Source organism: Clarias gariepinus, chromosome 11 (genome assembly GCF_024256425.1).
Source record: "Clarias gariepinus isolate MV-2021 ecotype Netherlands chromosome 11, CGAR_prim_01v2, whole genome shotgun sequence".
Taxonomy (NCBI): domain Eukaryota; kingdom Metazoa; phylum Chordata; class Actinopteri; order Siluriformes; family Clariidae; genus Clarias; species Clarias gariepinus.
The window spans coordinates 14,177,191-14,199,825 of NC_071110.1; the positions used below are offsets into that span (position 1 = coordinate 14,177,191).

Here is a 22,635-nt window from a genome sequence, read left to right on the forward strand (position 1 = left end):
TGCCTGAATGGTGGTCACAGAGTAAAGTAAACATTTGCAGAGGGAGATATGTCAGTGTATCAGAGGGAGACAAGACTCCCAGGACCATCATTTGAAATGTCAAGACAGGTAGATAGAACAGCCATGTCAAGTCATGGACTTAGCATAAGCCCTGTTTTAGTGCTTCATATTTTTCACCCTTAGGGGACTTGGCTCCCATAATGACAGTATCCACCACTAGGAGCAGGGAGGAAAAAGCCGACTACATTATATATAGCCTCATTTGGCATTCTGGTCAGAGAAAAATGGCGCGGTTAACTGCTTTTAATGCCGTCCAAATGTGCAGTTCGCTAATGAAGTTTGGTGTCACGAATTGTAGTCCATCACCGAAAATGCTCTAGACTTCAAATTGGATGTCCGAATTTAAAAAACAGTGCAAAAATGTGCTCTTGTGAGCGCTACTTCTCTTTAAAAAGGACAAGCTTTAGTATTCGACGAGCAGGTGTCTGGCATGACAGTGAGCAACAGTGCTCACGTTTGACTGACAGAATGCGCTTGGTGTTTAAGACTGGGCAGAGGTAGCCTGGCAAACACCAGCTGCTTGGAGTCTTCACAGAAAAGCCATCTAGCATGAAGTGCTATTGATTGATCTTCATGCTGGTGGGTCACGGCTCCTGTGGTGAGCATTTCAGTTGTAGACAGAAAAGAGGGAGGCTTCTGTCTGTCTTCATATGAGCAGAATTGAAAAATATGTCCAAGTATAGTTATAGATTTAAAATGCATGCCATTGTGTCGTCCCAAACTAGAGTATTTATTTTGCCTTCCCAATTCAGCTCACCCAAAAAAAATATATATAATAATAACTTTTTTCTTAAAAGCTCTACTGAAGCTTACTAAATGAGTACAAAAGAGGCACCATGTTCCATTCCAGTACACAATAATCTGGCTCCTGCGATAAACGTTTCAGTTCTAGCTGGGAATTAGGAAGACTTGACACGTTCTGTCTGTCTCCATATGAACGGAGAATTGCACCGAATGTCAAAGTATAGCTATAAATTATATCCTTTTATGTCCTAACCCTGGTCTGATGCAATGATCCATGTTACTTGGATGGAAAATAAAATGTTCCTTTAGGGTTCTTTTTAATGTTAAACATTCCAACTTTCCAGTAAGATTTGTCTTGAAAGTATTCCTTAATGCGACCTCTTATTTCAGGGTTCTTCCAGGAACCATTAATTGAGCTCCCAGAGGTATAAACCATTAAACGTTTGTTTCAGAATGTTATTTGAAAGACTGGGACAGGGACTATAATCATTGTTTAAATGGGAGCATATAGAAATGTGTGCGGTGGCAACTGGTGTTCCTGTGTATGTGAGGCTGAGTGCACGAGAGTGTGTTAGACCTCAATGGGATATGCAGTGACCATCAATAAGGTGTCCTTTCTTGGCCCAAGTCCCTCTTCATCATCTTGATGACCCACTGTAAAATCCAATTATACCCCCTGAAACTGGCTGTTCAAGGGAATAGAACATTCACGCATTTAGGATATAGTCCTTGCATTAAAGAGCATAATGGGAAAACCATGTGCAGTACAGCAACCAGTGATATAGCACTTGAACTTCAGGGAACTGAAAGCATGGCGAGCTTGCCAACTGTCCCGTTCTTCCCTGCTGATCATTGATAAACCAAGGCCAAAACTTTTTGTGACAAACCCTATTTGTCTCCGTTCCAAATGGAGGTCATCAGTCAATGTGGTCATTGGAGGCAGAGATGACTTTCTGCCTTCAGGTCACCTGGAGCAGCCTGTTTCCAAGCATGCAGCAGAAGGTCAGTTGTCATTCCGCATAACAAATTGGAGTTGGCAACAAGACAGGTCCGCTTCTTCTGTTCCTGCACACTCCTTAGAGCTCTTGGGTTTTGGCAATGCTGCCTACACCGTAAGCGATATTCAGGGATTGCAAAGAGTCAATCTAGACCTCTGCTTCTTAGACAGATACGTTATGATCATTAATGATGTGTAGCAGGGCAGCACTGTCTTAGAGCCCTATATCCTAAGATATACTGTATATCGCATGCTTCACCAGGACCGACCCGAGAAAAGAGCAAATCTTTTCTTAGAATTGTGATCTTTAACGACTTGACATTTTTAACACTGTTAAAGCATTTTTCTCATCTTCATCCTTACTGCGGTGTTCATGTGGAGTTAAGCGTTCGTGTCAAATCCCACAATAGGGCGAAGAACAATATAACACATTACGTCACTATGAGCCGCACATCAAGTGCTGACCACGCCTTTAACTTATCTTGGGACGTTATTGTAAAAATAGTGTTGCTGACTTCTAACCAGTAGTACGTAGTAGATGGGCTTACTGTAGCACTGTTCTGAAAACTGTGAATGAATGAGAGAACAACAGAAGAGGTAGAGCTACAAGTATGGTCTTTCTTTCAAACTTTAGTTACCTCATAAGTCTTTTGTGATTTTCTTTGCTGCCTTTCCATTTTGGCCGGCTGAAAATGTTCATGAATCTCAAAGAAAGGGTACAATGTGGACCTGCGTTGCATTCCGGGAAGCTGGCTCTCGAACCTTGCCTGGTAATCTTGTGTCATTGAGCAGGGAAATTGTACTGAACTCCAGGCCTTCAGGTCTAGTATTAAGAACCCCTGAGGTAGGGTGAAAGACTGCATTAGTCACCTTTTGGTATCTGGGTCCACATCAGTTGAAGTGCCCAGCAGTACACCACAATTAGCCAACGTGTGATTGAAACTTTAAATTGCAGTGCAGGTGCCTTGCCTCATTTATTTGATTAGCTTGTGAAAGGGAGGACCGGTAGCAAATGCCCGAGTAAACTTTGTGTTCCAGCGGGTAGCTGGCTTTCTCACTCCAGCTTGATTGGCGCTATTTTGTCAGGCATTGATGCTAGCGAGCCCCTGTGTGCTTGTGAAAGACGGCTGTGTCAGCTTGACTGTTGTATAATAGGCTATTTGTTGAGCAGTGTGCCATTTCTGTTTGAAAATGTATAATGTTTTAGATACCAGTCCTCAGACCACATACATCTCTATAAGAAAGCTTTCCTCTCTTGGGAAATTGGCAGACCACCTACCTGTATGCACTAACAACACATTAGCCACCTGGAGGTTTTATCCAGCATGGGAAAAGCCTGCATTTCATTGTTTAATAGAGGTGCACATATTGAGTATGAACGCAATAAACATCACACAGATGCCTGTGCCAGCTGAAATATGGGTATATAATTGGGTTAGGAGTTTGAAGTTGGCATGTAGGCATCGCATTTCTCCATCATGGGTTTTACATACGGCGTGAACATCTGTTTACCAGGACTAGAACTGTCTGCGATTACACCCACAGTGAGATCAGTTCCACTGTGGGGAAGGTGTTGAGAATGTGCTACAAGGAAAACCTTTTCATTGTGTAAAAATTTTTATCCACATTCATGCCACATGCATTCATATGCCACGAATGTGTACCAACATTTAATTTTTTTTTTTTTTATGTATGTAGTAACAGTCCAGCACACAAGTACTACCTGGCCACGAGTCCGGTGTCAGGAACTCTGTACCTGTCAGACACCAGCAGTAGAAAGGTGTTTAAAGTGAAGTCTCTCAACATGGTGAAGGATGTGGCTAAGAACCTGGAGCTGGTGGCGGGGACAGGGGACCAGTGTCTCCCCTACGATGAGACGCGGTGCGGGGACGGAGGAAAGGCTGTGGAGGCGACTCTCACTAACCCTAGAGGTAAATGCCCTGAATCATTTCACCATTTTTCACCACAGAGACGCCAGCAAGCAGTTACATTAAAAGGAATATATCAAAAAGTCAACGTTAGCAACAAATGAAAAATGACCGGCTGGAAATGTGTTTTCTTGTTGATAGCTACATGACTCAGCAAGAAAATGCAGCGGGCTACCGCTGTACACCAGATAGTCGTTCTTTTAACATTTGTTTTGCATGTTTGCTGCTCAGTCTAACAAAAAAAAGGTTGTTCGTGGTTAGGGCTGTTTGCTTTTAGATTTCGGCAATGAATTCACTTAATCCTTCCTGAAAGGGGAAACTGTGCAATCTTTGAGGGTTTACACAGTGGACAAACTAACGATTTATTCATTGTACCTACAGCATCTTACTATCAGTTATGATGTCACACATTGTTATATAATATTTCCTTATTATTTTAGTGTTTTAGACTTTAGGTTTACATACAGAAAGACGCAAGTAACATGGTTCACAAAATTAAATTTCTGGTCCATACCATCCTGCATAATTTTCATATAATTTTTTTATTTTATTTTTTTAATTTAGGCATTTCGCAGACGCTCTTATCCAGAGCGACTTAAAAAAATTGCTTAATTTTCATAGATCTTAACACTGGGGTACTAGGTTACTAACTTGATACCACCAGTCAAACACTGTTGGGAAAGTTTTTTTTTTTTTTTTTTGGCCTTATTAAATACAACAAAAAATTCGATTTTGTATTTAGAAATTGGATTTTTAATGACATAAAATGTCATAAAACTTAAATTTTGAAATGTCCATTATCTTTAGACAAAAGAAAATCTTTTCTGTTTAGACCAGATACCCGAAGAAAACATACTTAACCTGCTGATCTGAACATAGCTTAAGCTGCTGACAGCTTTTTCTATAAAGGCATTATGTAAAATCTTGATTATGGCTCTTGGAGAGATGCCCTGCTGCACCGTTTAGTTACAGCTCTCTGAAAAATGCTTGCTCTAAAGCATACTAAATAGGAAATATTCATGATTTCATAAATATTTTAGCATATTTACATAAAAGCATAGTCATATTGATATCAATGGCGTTTTAGTGAAATACATCTTTGACACGCTGTATTACTGTATTTTTATCACAAATACTTAAAGTCCTCAGTATTGAAGTTGGCCATTATATGAGATGCAGATTAGAATCTATCCGGACTGTATAATATCACCTTTCAGCATTCTGTCTGAAGTTGTTAGTGAAACCTGCAGTGCAAGGCCAAATTATACAGCCATCATCCATCACAGGCTGGAGATGGAGGGTCGGCCAGCAATGAGTGGTGGTGGACGTTTAGTGCTCCGAGTTGTTCATTGGAGTTGTGGGGCTCTTTAGGACGGGAGAGGTAGTGCAGACGTCTTGAAAGGGCTTTCGTTTTACAGCCCAGATCAATGCATCCCTCCGTTTCCAGAAATATAGGTGTAATGATATTTTCTCTCCCAAGATTCCAGATCGATGGTGCATGTGCATTGTGTTGTGTGCCGTTCATAAAAAAGAACGTTTGCTACAAAGGCTGCTGATTACAGACTCAAGGTGTAATAGCTGGGCCACCCCTGTTTCTGACCGTTAGATGATTGATTAGTCACCCAACTGCAGCTTTTTCTTATTCCTTTGTGATCACACTATTTCTCTCTCTCTTTTGATCTTATTCTTTATTGTTCAGATGTGCACCATTAAGCAGATTTGTTTCCTTTCATTCATCTTCACCTAGAATGTGTTTGTCATATCCTAAAAGTCAGTACAGCTATAAACCTGTAAAGAAATAAAAAGCAGCACACTGTATGTTATGGCTTCACCAAGACTAAGATATACAGTGTTTGGCCAAAAACAAGTATTGAGACAACATATTCCATGTATTATACTGTAGTTCTCTAATTAATTTGATCTTATCTTGTTGAAGAACTGTGCTAACTAGAATCAGCTGGTTTAGGTAATGGATGGAACAAATATGTGATTGGATTTTTACTTTCTGAAGGTAAATGGGTTCCTGGGTATTCGCCTTTGCACAAAACGGCTCAAAACTAGGGAATTCTCAAGTGAATTGCGAACGTCTGTGAAAAATTTTCATACATGATATGCAGGAAGCAACGCATGGATTGAGTAAGCGACACCAGAGTACCGCAGACGTCTTTTTCACTCTGTGCCCATACGGATCCAGCCGCAATTTCACTGCAAAAATAACAAATTATTTAGATTTTCATTATTTTAAGAATAATCCAAACATTGAATTTCACTTTTATATATATATATATATATATATATAAAATTCTAAAAGCGAAAAATTTGAAAGGGAGGGTATTTATAAGCTGTGGTAGGAAACTCCAGTCTTTCGTTTTGGTTTCATTTGGTTTTATTTAGTTAAAATTTAGTTTAATTTGGTTTGGATTTAATTTATTTTGGTTTGACATTTATTTACTTCCGGCTTTTCAGCATGCTTCCACAATACTCATGAATAAATAAATGGATAAGGAAGGCAGAATTAAAACCAAACACATCACAAATTATTCTATTACTAGTCACAACTTTATGTTGCATATTATGTGCAGAGCCTTGTGATTTAATTGATTATGGAATTTAATCAATATTTTGCTATTAGATTAAATTATTTCAATTTAATTAATTTAATCGATAGATCATTTCTTTATTCAGAACATCTATTGTTCAAGTAAGCTTACTAAAGTTAAATCGGTCTAAAGTTAAAGAATTTCTTTAAAAAATCCAACAGTTTTTGCAGAAAAATACAACCCACTTCCAGCTTTCAGAAACAAACGCGTCTTGCGAGATTATAACTTGTTCTTCTTTTGAGTTCATGGCGATTGGTGCACCACCGCCATCTATTGGATTAGAGTGTGGCAGATATGCAGAAAAAAGATCATCGCCTTGTATTAGACACGACATTTAAATTATCACCAGCACAACTTACACAGCATTTCAGTGCTTATTAGATATTTAAGCAGATTTTAATACATCGAAACAATGAAGAAATACAGCTGCTCGAGCCAAATTAAACAATAAACATAGTTGCTACGGAGTCAAATTAAATCTAAACTCACAATGCCCCGAAATTGACTCGATTCAAATTGACAGTCTCCCATGATTCATAACTCTAGCCAATTTGTGACGACGACAAAACAGAGTGTTTAAAACGCGTATCTGTCTGTTTCATTTTCTACTCTAGGAATCACAGTGGACAAGTACGGCACCATCTTCTTCGTAGACGGCACCATGATCCGGCGAATAGATCAGAACGGAATCATCTCCACCCTCCTGGGCTTCAACGACCTGACCTCGGCACGACCCTTGAGCTGCGACTCTGTGATGGACATCTCACAGGTATACTCCTCCGCTTCCCGCATTTTCATCCTGCAGTGTGGCCCTGTCACAGGACGGCATAAACACATCGCCTGGTTGCTGTCTGAGCGTTTGCGACATATATAGCAGCATGAGCACGCAGCAGACTGCCACCCACACCGAATGCTAACAGTCACCCCAGGCAAGGACACGGCGCTCTCTAGAGGCAATAGTGGCTTCCATTAGGGAGATGATAGGATACAGGGTCTGGCACCAGAGGACACACAAAAAGAAATAAATAAAGAAATACAGAAAGCTGATAGCTGTGCTTAACTCACTGAAGATGCAGCTATTAGAGTGATTAATACAGGCGCAGGAGATAAAGAGAAAAGAAGTGATCCGGTTGGATGTGGATTTTGCTGGGAATACGTTTTATATACATTATTTCAAATCATTTTAATTTGGGTTTCATTTTAATTACTGCTTATCATTAAAGGCAATTTGTATTTAATAAAAAAACATATGTATTTTTTTTTTTTAACTTTTTTATGCTGTATAATGAGACACTTTACTAAATCAACAAAAGGCCAGTCTGAATTCTAAAAGCTGTAACAGCTCGAACAGAAGAAATTAATAATAATAATAATAATAATAAAAAAAAAAAGGGGGGAAATAGACTGCTTATATAACACAATACAATACAGTGCTAAAATACAAAGACAAATCCCACCCTTACCACTCTGTCCAAGCTGTACTGTTTTATTTGTTGAAATCTTTGGTTCATTTTTATTTCAGCCTTTTTAGCACAAATTTTAGGGCTGTATACAGTACGGGCCAATGAATAGCAGATCGCCCAGAAGAGAGTCTTAGTTCAGAGTGTACTGAATGTGCGCACATGTCATAAGACCTCGCTTATAATCCAGTGTGTATAATGCAGTAATACAGTTAGAGGGTGGGCAGGATAGTCTCAGTGATATTAAGCCAGGTCCTTGAGCAGTATAGCATGTTCATACTGTATGTCAATTCTACTCTTTCCCTCCTGGCTTCTTTCAAGTGTGCATGCATGTGTATGTGTGTGTGTGTGTTCATGAACATGTGTGTCCTAGTTACCATCAATAAGCCTCAGTTACCAGGATAGGAGATGCTTTATTTTACAGAAAGGATGCAGAGTGTTAGGGTTAGGCCTGTTCCTCTGAGACACTGCACTCCCCTGACACACACACACACTCGGATATCTTGACATACGGGTATATGCAGTCATCCTGACACATCTTGACAAATCACACACATGCACACTATCTTTTTTTTTTTCTCTCTCTCCCTTGCCTATTCCATCCCTGTGGCAAACATATAATTGAACACATGCACACACACACACACACACACACACACACACACACACACACACACACACACACACACACAGACACGCACACACATACACTCAACTAGACATGTAGACATTCTTAAGCACTTACTCACACCAATATTCTGAAAGTTCTGAAAACCCTCAGCAGTGATGACAAATCACACTCATTCCAGCCGCAGACACTCAGACAGTAAAAAGCATCCATTATAAAAATTCATGGGCACCTCGCCGCTCGCTGCTTCAAATACTTCCCGGACTCCCTGCTGCAACACTTTTCCAGACTACGTTTTATCCTTTTCTTTTACCTAGTTTTGTCAAAAATATATATATATTTTTTCTGATTTTCTAGGCTATGCTTGTTCATTAATGGGCCATATTTTTTGAATCTTTGCAGCTCTCTACCTCTCAGCACACAAATTACTATTTGCATGTTATTTCCATCCTTTATTCCAAAACCCAGCATGGTGGCTGTTCTTTGCTACTAAAAATTTCTTTATGCTGATTTCATCGGAAGACACATCTTCATCTCAGACCTCTCATCCCTGTCATAACCAGACTGATGTGTGAAGGGAGGAAAAAAAAGAGATTATTTTATAGACAAAGCTGACCAAAATTACATTTTATCAGTTTGGTGAGATAAATTGACCGCAGCGTCCCCTCTAAAATTTAAACAGGCTTTAGATGGTTTAGATAATTTGCTTTATTTTTGACACGAGTTAAATACATCACTGTTTGAAGATATAAGCTAGCCTCTGGACATAAATATAGATTTGGACAAGATCAGACAGGATCAAAATCATTTTTCCACAGACATTTTCTGTTTAGGACACCTGACATGGATTACGCATTTTATTATATGCAACTTAGAGTGTGATTGTGACTATATATACTGTACACTCCAGGGCAATCTGGAGTATGTATCATTTCCTTTAACTAGCACTAAGTGGCTCAAACCTGCTCCACCATAACCGTGATCCTGTGTACAAAGAGAGGACAGAAGACACAGTTTGCCAAGATTGCCTGCACGCAGCGATGTGACCTCATCCTGACTGAACACCTTGAACTGGATGAAGTGGAACGCTGACTGTGCACCAGGCCTCCTTACCCAACATCAGTGCCCAAACCCTAGCACTCCTGAGGATACATTGGCACAAATCCCCACAGCCACACTTTAAAATCTAGTGCAAAGCCTTCTAAGAAGAGTGCGATATAGTCTAATGTACTGTAATAGCAAAGACTCATGGTTAATGCTCATGGTTTTGAAATAGGAATGTTTAATACTCAGATGTTCACTTACTTTTGCTCATATAGTGTATACACTATGTGTGTGTTTATCCCTATGCGTGTGTGTAAATCCTTCCAGGTTTTTGTACTGAATTCCCACCTGCACACTTAAACCATGAAATATTTAGCCTGGTCTGTTGACAAGGAATAGATTTTAAGAAAAATTTCCTGTCCCTTCTTTTTCACAGTAATGCAGCTGCTGATAAAAATAGGAGACATTCCCATATGCTAGCTGTCCTCGTGGGTCACAGACCTGTAATGGGGCTTATTACATAAACCTCACTGCTCCAGTGAATGATGATAGACACAACACAGATGTGAGGGTGGAGTAATTTATGTTTTTTGGGTGTGTGTCTATATATGTGAGCTGTTCCTGATATTAAGCACAGCCTTATGGTATTTCAAATACTGAGATCACAGTGGCAGAAATGTACCACTTTGGGCCACACTGAGCAAAACACAACCTATAACGTCTTTGAATATTTTTACAGCACAGCGTTTGTATTATGGAATTGAAATACAGCACATCGTCATAAAGTCCCTCCTAATAGAAAGAAGACACTCAAATCTGCAGTGGTAATAGTTTAGCAGAGCCAAAATCACACATTTACCCTAGCTTCCCCTCAGACTGCAACACTCCAACGTATCGTAGATTTTGCCATAGCAATTTGGGTTTCATTTTCTTAAATACAAAAACAGCAATTTTAGTCACATGTATTGTTGAGGAACCTTCTTGAAGGTGGCATGGTTGTGCACTGTGGCCTCACTCCTCCAGGGTCCGGGTTCGATTGAGTCCATTGAGTTTGCATGTTCTCCCCGTGCTTGGTGGGTTTCCTCCAGGTACTCTGTTTCCTCACAGTCCAAAGACATGCAGATTAGGTAATTCTGGCATTCCCAAATTGTCCATAGTGTGTTTGTTTGTGTTCCCTGCGATAGATTGATACCCTGCTTCATGCCTTAATTTCCATAAGATCCTGTTTACAAAATAGACGGTTAAACGATGAATGAACATTCAGAAAGTATCTAATACTTATAAACAATACTTTTTCATATTTTGTTTATTTTGTTCCAAAGTTTAATGTGTTATTTATGTATTTTCCAATTTTGCACAGTAGTTTAATGAAGGAAAGAAGTCTATCAGAGATTTGGTCCAGCTAGAGGGGTGTTATTATGGTTATCAATAAGTTACTTTTTGTATCCCGGTATTCAGGTTGCCCTTAAAATAATTCAGATTTATTTTATAAGTTTGTTTTTTTTTTTTTTTTTTGCTTGTTTGTTTTTGCCAGATGCCGTACTTATCTTGACATTTCTCTTCAGTCTGTGAAATATGGATTTGTCCTCTTTGATCCATTCAAATCAATTGGCTGCTTTTAAGGTCTTCTTTTAATAGAGTTCACAGTATGGTAGCTTGCTTTTGCTTTTTTCTCCCAGTGCATTAAAACATCTTTTAATCAAGCATGGGTTACCTTGCCAAGACCACCACTGAAATCAGATATTTTAGATTCTACCACTAAGAGAGCGCTCACAGTTTAGTTCCTTTCTACTGTTCACACAATCATGCTCTGTTGCTTCTTTGTGTCATGGAACTGAAAAAAAAAAAAAATCAAGTTTTTGCTCTTTATCATGTAATCAAGACCTGAGTCCCTAATGGCTAAATTAAAATAATTTCCATAATTAATGTAGTTATTTTCCATTGTAACCGACCTGCAGTCTGATATTCCTGTATAAAGGTTGAGAAAAAGGTTGTTTCTATAAGTGAAAATCAATTGCAGAGTAACGGAGTCTGCTATTGTGTCTTCTCACAGGTACGTTTGGAGTGGCCCACTGACCTAGCTGTGAGTCCAATGGATAACTCCCTTTATGTGCTGGATAACAACGTGGTGCTGCAGATCTCAGAAAACCACCAGGTCAGAATCGTAGCTGGTCGGCCCATGCACTGTCAGGTGCCCGGTCTTGACCACTTCTTAGTGAGTAAAGTTGCCATTCACGCCACGTTAGAATCCGCTAATGCATTGGCCGTGTCCCACAATGGCATCCTCTACATCTCAGAATCTGATGACAAGAAGATCAATCGAGTGAGGCAAGTTTCCACCAATGGTGAGATCTCTCTGGTTGCTGGTGCCCCAAGTGGCTGTGACTGTAAAAATGACCCCAACTGTGACTGTTACTCAGGGGATGATGGCTATGCCAAGCATGCAAAGCTCAACTCACCATCATCGCTGGCTGTTTCTCCTGATGGGGAGCTCTTCATTGCTGATCTCGGCAACATCCGGATCCGTTATGTAAGGCAGAACAAACCATACCTTAATCCACTTAACATGTATGAGGTATCCTCACCCATGGATGATGAACTCTACCTATTTGACACGAATGGCAGTCATATCTACACCCAGAGTCTAACCACAGGTGACTTCCTGTACAATCTGACGTATTCAGGAGCAGGAGACCTGAGCACCATTACAGACAAGAACAAAAACAAGGTGACCATCCGAAGGGACACTACAGGACTGCCTCTCTGGATCATGACCCCAGATGGACAAACATTTTGGTTCACCATCGGTACTAATAATGCCCTCAAGAGCCTTGGTGCCCAGAGCCAAGAATTAGCCATGATGACCTACCATGGGAACTCTGGACTGTTGGCCACTAAGAGCAATGAAGATGGGTGGACTACTTTCTATGAGTAAGTAGCAAAGTCTTTTATACATTTCAAAAAGGCAGTATATCATTAGACAGCAAAAACTATTCAGCGACATAAATTTAATCATAAACTAAAATAAGTTGAAGAGAGTTGATGATTTAAAAATATGTAAAGTAGAGCTGTTAAAAGTAGTGTAAAAATTAATTCTGCTCAAGTACAGGAACTAATGTGAAATTTTCTCGAAGGATTTTTGAATAAAAATAAGTTGTCCTTGCATAACAGAAATACAACAGCCATCAATATGAAGCCATTAGAAAAGAAAGTAATTGAAGATTTGTTATTTGTACATTTTTCATAAGCTAACGAAGTAGTGGCCTGTAGCTTTTCATGCATTAAAAATGTTTTCGCTTTGAAGTAGTACCTGTTAAAAACCAAAGGATTTTCTCTTGGATTTCTACAGTGATATTGATGTTTAGACCCGGTTGATCAAATGTGTCAACTTTTTGAGAGGCTGTTTTAAGGTTATATTGAGAGTATTGACATTTCTATATGGTCCAGACATCTCCAAGGGTTTCTGCTGCTTTGTGTCTAGAGCATACTGTATAGGTGTTGTGTTTAAATGTTTTTTGGAGAATGTTTACGGCAAGAAAAGGACATTTACGCTTTGTGACTACCATTGTAGTCACCTTAGCTTGACAAGTATGCGTGACAGATGTTGGAGCATTTGGAACATCCTGTTATATACTTAAGAAAACTTTACTGTATACTGTAGTGTAAGCACAGGTGTGAAGCAAAGAAATAACGAAGAAATATAAGGACTTAAAAGACGCATGAGCGCTTTGTTTACAAGAGAAATGAGATGGATACAGTACGCTCTATGTAAGAGGCTGTTGGTTACATAATGCATGCAGGTACTGTACTGTAATATAGATCTGTCATTGACTAGCAAACTGAAACTAAAACTGGTAGAGGAGGAGGCTGATGATTTGCTGCCATCATTTTCTGTTCAACTCACTACAAAATCAAAGTTGAGTTTATAATAAAAAATAGTTCAAAATAGAGTTTGCTATATTTTTTTAATTAAAACTCAACCAAGATATAAATTTTACTAACTTGCACATTTTGATAACCACAAACACAAATGCAGGGTGATTCATCCTTTGTGGAATATACTGCATAGCTTTCTAAAAAAAAACATACAAAATTTACATTTATATAAACCAAATAATTTCAACAAAATATTTTAGCATTTGTGGTTTTTAACACTCATGACTCGACTCAAACATGAGCCAAATATTTTCCATCTGTGTGCGATATTAATTGCATCATTTGCACAAAAATGCGGTCAACCTGTTTATATAGAAACTGCTCAAATTCCATAAGGAGAACATGGAGCTGGCACTCAATAACATACTAAATAAGAAACTGATTGGAAGCAGAAAACTATTTTGGTCAACACCCAATGAGACTGTACTGCTCATTACAGACAAAAAAAAAAACAGGTTTAGAATCAAAAGCACTGACATTAATGTAAAATTTACCATTTTACATTTGAAGCATGGTCTAAATCATATTCTGTAAATAGACATTTTTGTTAAAGCATGTTGATAATAACACATGTAATGTTGAAGAGAAATATTTTAACCAAAGACCTAAAAACTAAAATTAATTTAAAAACTAAAAGTGATTATTAAAGAAGTCATTAACTGCAGCCCTGCTACTTTTTCGACCTAGAACTGGTTGATATGTGATTAGACGTCAGAACTCACTGGTATTTGGACAGTGTAGTCAGCCAGATTGTGCAGCCAGACCACACTTTGGCAAGAGATTTGGCCATGGCTCAAGTTGCCATGGCTACGCTGACAGATCAAAGCTGAAATTGGGACATGGTCAAATAAATATGGTCAATTAAATCTGCCTCTGTGCAGGGAACGTATTGGGTTTCACAGCTAATTTAGATGAGGCTAAAAAGCTTCAGTATGTTTCATATTCCGGAGTTTAATGTGTTTATGCGTGTTAGGGTTTTTTCTCGATGTCTTCTTATTCATGGGTGAATTTCGGATGAACTGAAAGACCCATTTCCCCAAGTTCTACTTCATACAATTATGACACATACAGTATCCAAATGCAATCATGTTTCCTGGTACAAATAGTTTAATTAGTATTAAAAATAATTAGGTATATACTGTACACTGATCAGCCATGACATCAACACGGTCCCCACCTATACACCAGCAAACTGCTGACAGGATCATGGGCACCCATGGCTTGTTTATGCCTGTGGGGACGAAAGGTCAGGCGTTCTGGTTCGATCTCAAAGAAAAGCCAATCCAGTTCAAATTGCAGAGAAAAGTCAATGCTAGCCACAAGATAAAGGTAAAAGAACACCAAGTGCACTATAGCACATACTGTAGGACCCAACTGGCACAGAGACCAAGGCCACTGACCCAGCTTCCAAACTCCCCAGATCTCATTCTGGTTGAGCACCTATGGGATGCACTGAATAAACAAGGAATAAACAAGTCCGATCCATGGAGGCCACACCCTCAGAGGCCCATGCGAAGTCAGCCCCCCAAAAGACCAGAGCCGCCCCAATAGCATAAGGGGAACTTAAGAACTAAGTGGTTTTAATGTGGTGACCAATCGGTATATATTAAGCAATAAAACATTTCATGCACAAAATTCATATTCCTAATTTGCCATGTTAGTGCCACAGAATAAAATCAATATATAAACCTAAACATACTATTGTGCATCTTTTATGATGCACAATAGTTGATTGCCTTGATATATATATATTGCCTTGATTGCCTTGATATATATATATATATATATATATATATATATATATATATATATATATATGTATATATATACCCACCTAAAGGATTATTAGGAACACCATACTAATACGCTGTTTGACCAATTGAAATGATTTGAGCTTTGTGACATGGTGCATTATCCTGCTGGAAGTAGCCATCAGAGGATGGGTACATGGTGGTCATAAAGGGATGGACATGGTCAGAAACAATGCTCAGGTAGCCCTTGGCATTTAAACGATGCCCAATTGGCACTAAGGGGCCTAAAGTGTGACAAGAAAACATCCCCCACACCATTACACCACCACCACCAGCCTGCACAGTGGTAACAAGGCATGATGGATCCATGTTCTCATTCTGTTTACACCAAATTCTGACTCTACCATTTGAATGTCTCAACTGAAATCGAGACTCATCAGACCAGCCCACAGGACTGCCGCATACTGGATATTTTTCCCTTTTCACACCATTCTTTGTAAATCCTAGAAATGGTGGTGCGTGAAAATCCCAGTAACTGAGCAAATTGTGAAATACTCAGACCGGCCTGTCTGGGACCAACAACCATGCCACGCTCAAAATTGCTTAAATCACCTTTCTTTCCCATTCTGACATTCAGTTTGGAGTTCAGGAGATTGTCTTGACCAGGACCACACCCCTAAATTCATTGAAGCAACTGCCATGTGATTGGTTGATTAGATAATTGCATTAATGAGAAATTGAACAGGTGTAGGTGAGTGTATGAGACACATGAGACACACCTGGAGGCCCTTATCTGTATCATCTTATATTAAGGACTGGGTTGACAATAGGGGCCTTAACATGTACTCTAATATTTCCACTAATCATCAGAATAGTGGGAAATTTTTTTCCCCTCCTCAAAATAGCCTTGGCTGTTGCCGAAATATACTACAATCCCTTCTGTTTTTACATATGTTTAATGGAATCTGAAAATAAGCCACGGGCTCCTGAAATAAATCAGCAGTATTTGTTTCTCGGAATGCATCATTTCTTTTGTTCAGATGAATTGAAAATATTCTAATGGCAATTACACCTTTCCCCTATCTACTATTTCTTTATTAAAAATGCAAGCTGACATATGATTTCTTTTTTTTTTTAATACATGGCTTACAAACCACATTAGCTCTGTAATCGCTATTAGAAGTGGGGGAAAAAAACAATAATTAACATTAAGAATGCTTCACTCTGTGCTTTTCAAAACAATTTAATTTTACTCAGACATTCTCCTCCTCAGGCAGCATGAAGTGGTGTTTTTTTTTATTTTTATGAATAAAGCTTTTTTTTTGTATAATTAGTTTTGAAGGTTATAATGCTGCCTAAAGAATCACAGTTCTAATGCACCAAGGGTGGAACAGTGCAGGCCCTCTGAGTTTATCACAGCCACCACCCGAATTCATTACGGCCTTTTCAAGCCAGTTAGCCTAAGGACACGTGCAAGCTATGTCAGCCAGGATTTGTGCCAAGACGCTATGCAAAGCCGCAGAGGCAACCACAACAAAGGCATCTGCTGAGCTGTCCCCTCCATTAGGCTTTATTGGAATCTCTCTGTAGTGTTGAGGCTGCAGATGTGTATTTGTCACTAGAATAAAGTTCTAAGTATTTGTTGCAAGGACACAGGCTAATTTTTAGTTTTAGTAGTAGATTCGTAAAAAACAATGAGGCAGTGAAGCAGAGAGAAATATCAGGTCTTTGATGCGGGGGTGGTGTGAAAGAGTTCAAGTGGAAATGTGTTTTTGGTACTTTGGAGCTACTAATAAGCATCACAGTATGAACAGAAAGACGGTCTTACACACATCCTGAACTTAAGCTTCTTTTTAGAGGGCTTAAGGAGACAGTAATCACAGAAAAGTGTTGATTAGTGAAGAAATCCTAAGAACATTCTTCTTCTCAAGTACTCCTTAGAACAAGGGTGTTTACATCCTATAGATATTCATACAGACAAACTGAAATACTGAAAAAGAGGCAAATGAGCAGGTGAATGGAGCAACATAGGACAAATAATGGTTCAAAACAAAGGGAACAAAAGCAAAGGTTCTGATCAAGGGAAAGAAATAGACAGAAGTAAAGGTGCGAAAAAATCTTTAAAGAGTATACATGAAGCAGGCGTTCTTACAGTATGTCCAGGCTAGATTTGGAAATCAGGACGTAAAGTAGAAGCTCCTGGACCAGCAATGGACCCAGATGGGACAAACAGAAAAGCAGAATCATCAGGAGATTGCAAGTTCAAATCCTATTGATGTCATGGCCATCTGTGGTTGCGAGTCCAACAGAGCAGCATTGGCCCTAGGTGCAAGGGATGGCATTATTCTTTCCGCTGTTAGTCAGAGCAACACTTAACCGTTTCTGGGTACCTGTGAGCTACAGTAGGTAGTGGGTTCCTTAGAAAGTGTTCAGCTGCTCTGGAAACGTTTAATATGTCTTCAAGCAAGAGGAGGTCTAGCTAATGGGTGGGATCTGGCAAAATGACCAGATTGATTAAAATTGGGGTGAAAATGCAAACAGCAGAAGATGAACTGGTCACAAATTGTTGCATTCCAATTCATATTTTTTTAAGCAGGCTTATGTGATTTGTGCTAGGGCTCGTTAACTGCATCATACAGTATATTTGCCTTTCAGAATGACAAGCCACTCTTTTGTCTTGTCCAAGTAGGGAATTTGGTCTGCGTCTCAGTCTAATGACTTCCATAATATTAACTTCCTGACACTCGGGTCACATAGCTACCGTAAGACTAACAGGAGCTGAATTGCCTGAGAGCTGGTATATGTATTTAATAGCATGAAAAAAAAATACAATATCTGATCCGGTTGCCTCTCCTCATTCCCAGCCCATTTTCTTGATCAGTGTTGAAAAGTAGCGCTGAGGCCTAGTATTTTATCTCCCATTACTTCTTTTCATGGAAATAAAAGAGGACAACTCCATTCTGCACTTAATATCGCACAGTGGGTTTCTCCAAAGCACTTTTCACATACCTCAGAAGTCTTTACCCTGCAAATCAGATCCAATTTCCGTCAGTATCAGCACTTCCTCTTCTGTCTTTCATTCCGGCTGGAAGAGACCGAACGGGAACGGTAGCCGGTGCTACAGACCGTCTGCGGCCATCACTACTACTGCTTGGAAAGATATTAGAAAAACAGGACGTTCTGAGATCCCCACAGGCTTCAAGCATGCATCGCGAGATTGTTCTCGCTCATAATTTTCGGGGACGGGTGGTGTTTAAAGAGAGTTGGTGGTGCTGCTCTAGGTTTCGTTAAGCTGTGTGTTGTTCTTTATTGTATTACGGTTGATATGGACGCAGTTGTGTAAGTGCTGTTATAAACTAAGCTCACCTGCAGAAACATGCAATACCACAACCTCTAACCCCTTTTCTGTATGTCTTTCTCTCTATCTCTCTCTCTCTCTGTGGCTCTTTCTGTCTCTCTCCCTCCGCAGGTATGACAGTTACGGGAGGCTGACGAATGTGACCTACCCTACAGGCAGGGTAAGCAGCTATCGCACTGATTCTGATGGTGCCGTGCGGGTGCAGGCTGAAGGCTCCAACAAAGAGGACATCATCGTCACAACCAACCTCTCAGCCTCAGGAACATTTTACACGCTCATGCAAGGTCAGTTGCCCGACCTGTGTGTAAAGTTACGGAAGGGATGTTTCCGAAATTTTACAAGGTTTCACATTAAATCCGACATTGCTATATTTTGTCTGCAATCCTCTATGTACTGTGTTTGTTTGAGTGTGTGTGTGTGTGTGTGTGTGTGTGTGTGCATGCTATAAAATGTGTCAGGATTCTGCCAGCTTTCACGCCTGTTATCTTCCATCTTTTTTCTATCTATCTTTGATACTTCTGTTTTTCTGTAAGACAGCAATGTGTGTGAATGAGATTTATTCATTTAGCTGCTTGAGCTGATACAACACCTACTGTACAACACACACACACAGAGCAGTCCCACACCCTCGAAACACAATGCTTTATTTTTGTGGCAACCCTAAATATGTGGAAAACACGGCGTTTTCTCTTGACAGCCAGGTCTTTTTGCTTTTACATGCAGAGCTTCATGAATAAAAGAATGAATGAATGTGCTTTGGTATTCTCGCTCAGAGGAAATTCCCACAACACACGTCACACAGTAAGATAAAAGCAGCTATATAGATTTTCCATCCTTTCGCTTCACACACAGAGGCTCTCCTGCCTGCTGTAGGAAACCACTTTGCTTTTAGGACAAAGGGACATGTTCAAGGTCAAGGGTCGGGAGCATAATCTTGTAATTTTCCTTGCATACTTTGGCATTTTGATATCTTGCTTTGCAGCTGACCAAACACTCCATCGATTTCCAATAATTGCCTTTGAACTCACCATTTCCCTCGGCTTTATAGTCGAAAGATGTTATGCTTTTGCCGTTCTCCCACAGGCAGTGGATTTCAAAGCTCAAATTTCCCCATGTTTCATAGCATCTGAGAGATACCGTAGTCTGCTGGTTCAGGCAAACTGTAAACGTTTTTGTACAATTCATTTCCATTGGGTTAAGAACCAGGCTGTTTCATAAAATGACACAAACCACAGATCATTTTAGAGGTTTTAGTTTTGGTGTGTGTCTGTCAGTCTCTCTGTCTGTCTGTCTAGGTACAGTAGGTAGGTAGGGATAGGTTGGGTGAGTGGATGTCTTTTTTGGACTCAAATTATTTATACTTTATACTCAAATTATATTAATATTAAATAATAATTTTTAAGCTTTGAACTTGTTTTTGACCAACTATGACAGTGACCACATTACAAAAACGACAGTGTATCCCATAGGCATAAATTATGGAGACATTTACTTAAAACCGGCCAAAGCCCCAAATATCATATAATAAAAGAATTAACATGAAACAGCCTATTTGCAAAAATAAATAAATAAATCGAAAAAAATCATTGCATGTCCTCCCAACATGCCATCAGCCCCCCAATGTTGAACTAAAGGTTATGCCCTTGGCACCAAAAAAATGATCACATGATCAGCAAAGCAAACATACCAGCTCTGAAACAAGCAGCTGCTCTAAATGAACGAAATGTGTTTAATGGGTTTTTGGAGAATGTTGAAGCCAAGTAAAAGGACATTTACAGTCTGTTTGTGCCATTGTGGTTCCCCCAGTAGTCATAAATTTCTATTATACGTTGCTGTCGTCTACTACTAGATTGTAGGGTTGCTGATGACCCGGCTGCTGATGAGGGCAATGCTTATGATGTATTGTAAACTTTAGTTTTATAGTATAGTTCGGTAGTATATATATATATATATATATATATATATATATATATATATATATATATATATATGTGTGTGTGTGTGTGTATAATTGCCAAGTGAAAATTTAACTAAATGAAAAGGATAAAGGATATATCATGTGCTTCCTCCGAGACAAATGATGGCCCCAGATGACAGTTAGATCTTTTTGAACACACGTAGCATTAGAGGGTAGGAGTAAAGCGCAGGTGCCCGTGATTGTCTAGTGCCACTATGATTGATGTGTGAGGGCACATCTTCCCGTTATGAGCATGGCCAATCTGCTCCCTAGACTACTGGATCCGGATGCATGAAACAGGATTCAGACTTACAATATTTTGCCATTTGTGCTTTTAAACACCATTGTGACTTAAAGAAATCTGTTTAAAAGGTCTTATTGTCTTTTTTTGAAAAATCTTTTACATTTTGTAGTCAGACTATTCTATCTATCTGTCTATGTTTCTATCTATCTGTCTATGTTTCTATCTATCGATCTATCTGGAAAGCACATAATTGTTCCATCTTAGAGAAAATGTGGGAGATTTTCTTGTTTCAGATGTAGATGTTATAATGTTTGATCCACTGGTCAGTGCAGAATGATGCACTGATAGAGGGGAGAGAGAAGAGAAGGAGTGTGGGTGCAGAGTCAGTTGCTTTGCTGCTAATTAATTCACTCTCTTTGTAACTGCTTTGTAACTGGACACCGTTTTGGCTTTGCTCATGCACTGAATCAATTGGATATAGGCATCGCTTAAAAGGCACTGACCTTCTGATATTTATTAACACTGCGTTTACGTGTGTTTTCAGGAGGCTGTCTATATATTATTACTTACTTCTATAATAACTTTTATATCTTTAATATTTCCTGACAGTAATGTACATGTTTAAGTACATTAAAATTATGTTCAGACATTAAAGGCGGCCATGTTTCATACTCCTCTGATTGTGAAGAGGCATCGTTTGATTTACCTCATTGCTTTCTTATCTTCTCCTTTACCTGTTCAAACCATATTTATTAATTCAAATGCACAAGGCATGCAATTTTTCTAGATCATTATATCTGTTACATTAGTGTGCATGCATGACAGGTACAGTAAATCCTTCTTATTATGCAATCATTTAAACTGCTTGAATGTCACTTTACGTTTACGTTCCATGTGAAACATATGTTTTCACAAGGGAGAATTAAACCGGTTGCACATTTCTGTTTAGGCTGAGAGCACTGCAGCGTAATAAGTGCAGCTCTCATCAACTCATTAATTCACAGTGGCCAGTAATGAGCATTTTATTCATGGTGGACCTTGTGAAAGTGCTGACTGACACTTACTCATGTGTGCTGCATCGGAGTCAGTATTGCATCTTCGCTTTCCTGCATTAATAGCCTCTCTCTTTCTTTTCCTGTGTCTCGCTATCTGTTGTCAGTCTGTTTATACCACTACCTCACTGAAATGTATCTGTCTGATAAGGCACCTGCTAACAGAGATCCGGGTGCATCCGCATACCTCCATGACTACTGATACACAAGTTTACTCTGATATGCCCCTATATGAACCTCTTATTCTTCTGCAAGGCTATTCACACCATGAGATTTATTTTTTATTTTTTCCAAAACCTTCTATCTTCATTTAGGTACTTTGTTTGAATTCCAAAATCTTTTAAGACAAAACAACTCAATCGCTTATTGTTCTTTCTACATTCAGTCAAAATAAAGTGCATAGCTGTGGTAAGTAATTAGTCAAAACACAACTGCTCTTTTAACCTTAAAGATATTACAGTTAAACTTTGGATTGTGAGCATAATTCGTTCTGAAAGCGTGCTTGTAAAGTAAATCAAATCACTCGTACTGTATATCAAACTCATACTATATTTATTAAGGGAATAATTAGTTTCACTGCCCAAAAATATTCATATAAAAAGATTAATACACAATAAAAAGTTAAAATAAAACAAATTAACCTGCACTTTACCTTTTGAAAAGAATCATGACTGGGGTCAGACAATAGGAGCTACTGTGCAGGATGACACACATGCACACACTGATGGAATCACTCCTCTCTGACAGAGAGTCTCTGGTTAGTGCATTACGGCATTTTGGCAGACGCCCTTATCCAGAGCGACCTATATTTTTACCTCATTATACATCCGAATAGTTGAGGGTTAAGGGCCTTGCTCAAGGGCCCAACAGGGACAA

General features: G+C 39.1%; 1 protein-coding gene across 3 annotated transcripts in view; it reads left to right on the top strand.

Annotated features, from left to right (window-relative positions):
* Nucleotides 1-22,635, top strand: part of tenm4 (teneurin transmembrane protein 4) — a 218,286-nt gene that overhangs the window by 175,434 nt on the left and 20,217 nt on the right. For all 3 annotated transcript variants that reach the window (XM_053507223.1, XM_053507224.1, XM_053507225.1), the window contains 4 exons: nt 3,500-3,732; nt 6,944-7,098; nt 11,515-12,392; nt 18,618-18,790. In XM_053507223.1, coding sequence (XP_053363198.1) covers nt 3,500-3,732; nt 6,944-7,098; nt 11,515-12,392; nt 18,618-18,790 — 1,439 coding nt within the window. The remainder of the gene's footprint in view (nt 1-3,499; nt 3,733-6,943; nt 7,099-11,514; nt 12,393-18,617; nt 18,791-22,635) is intronic.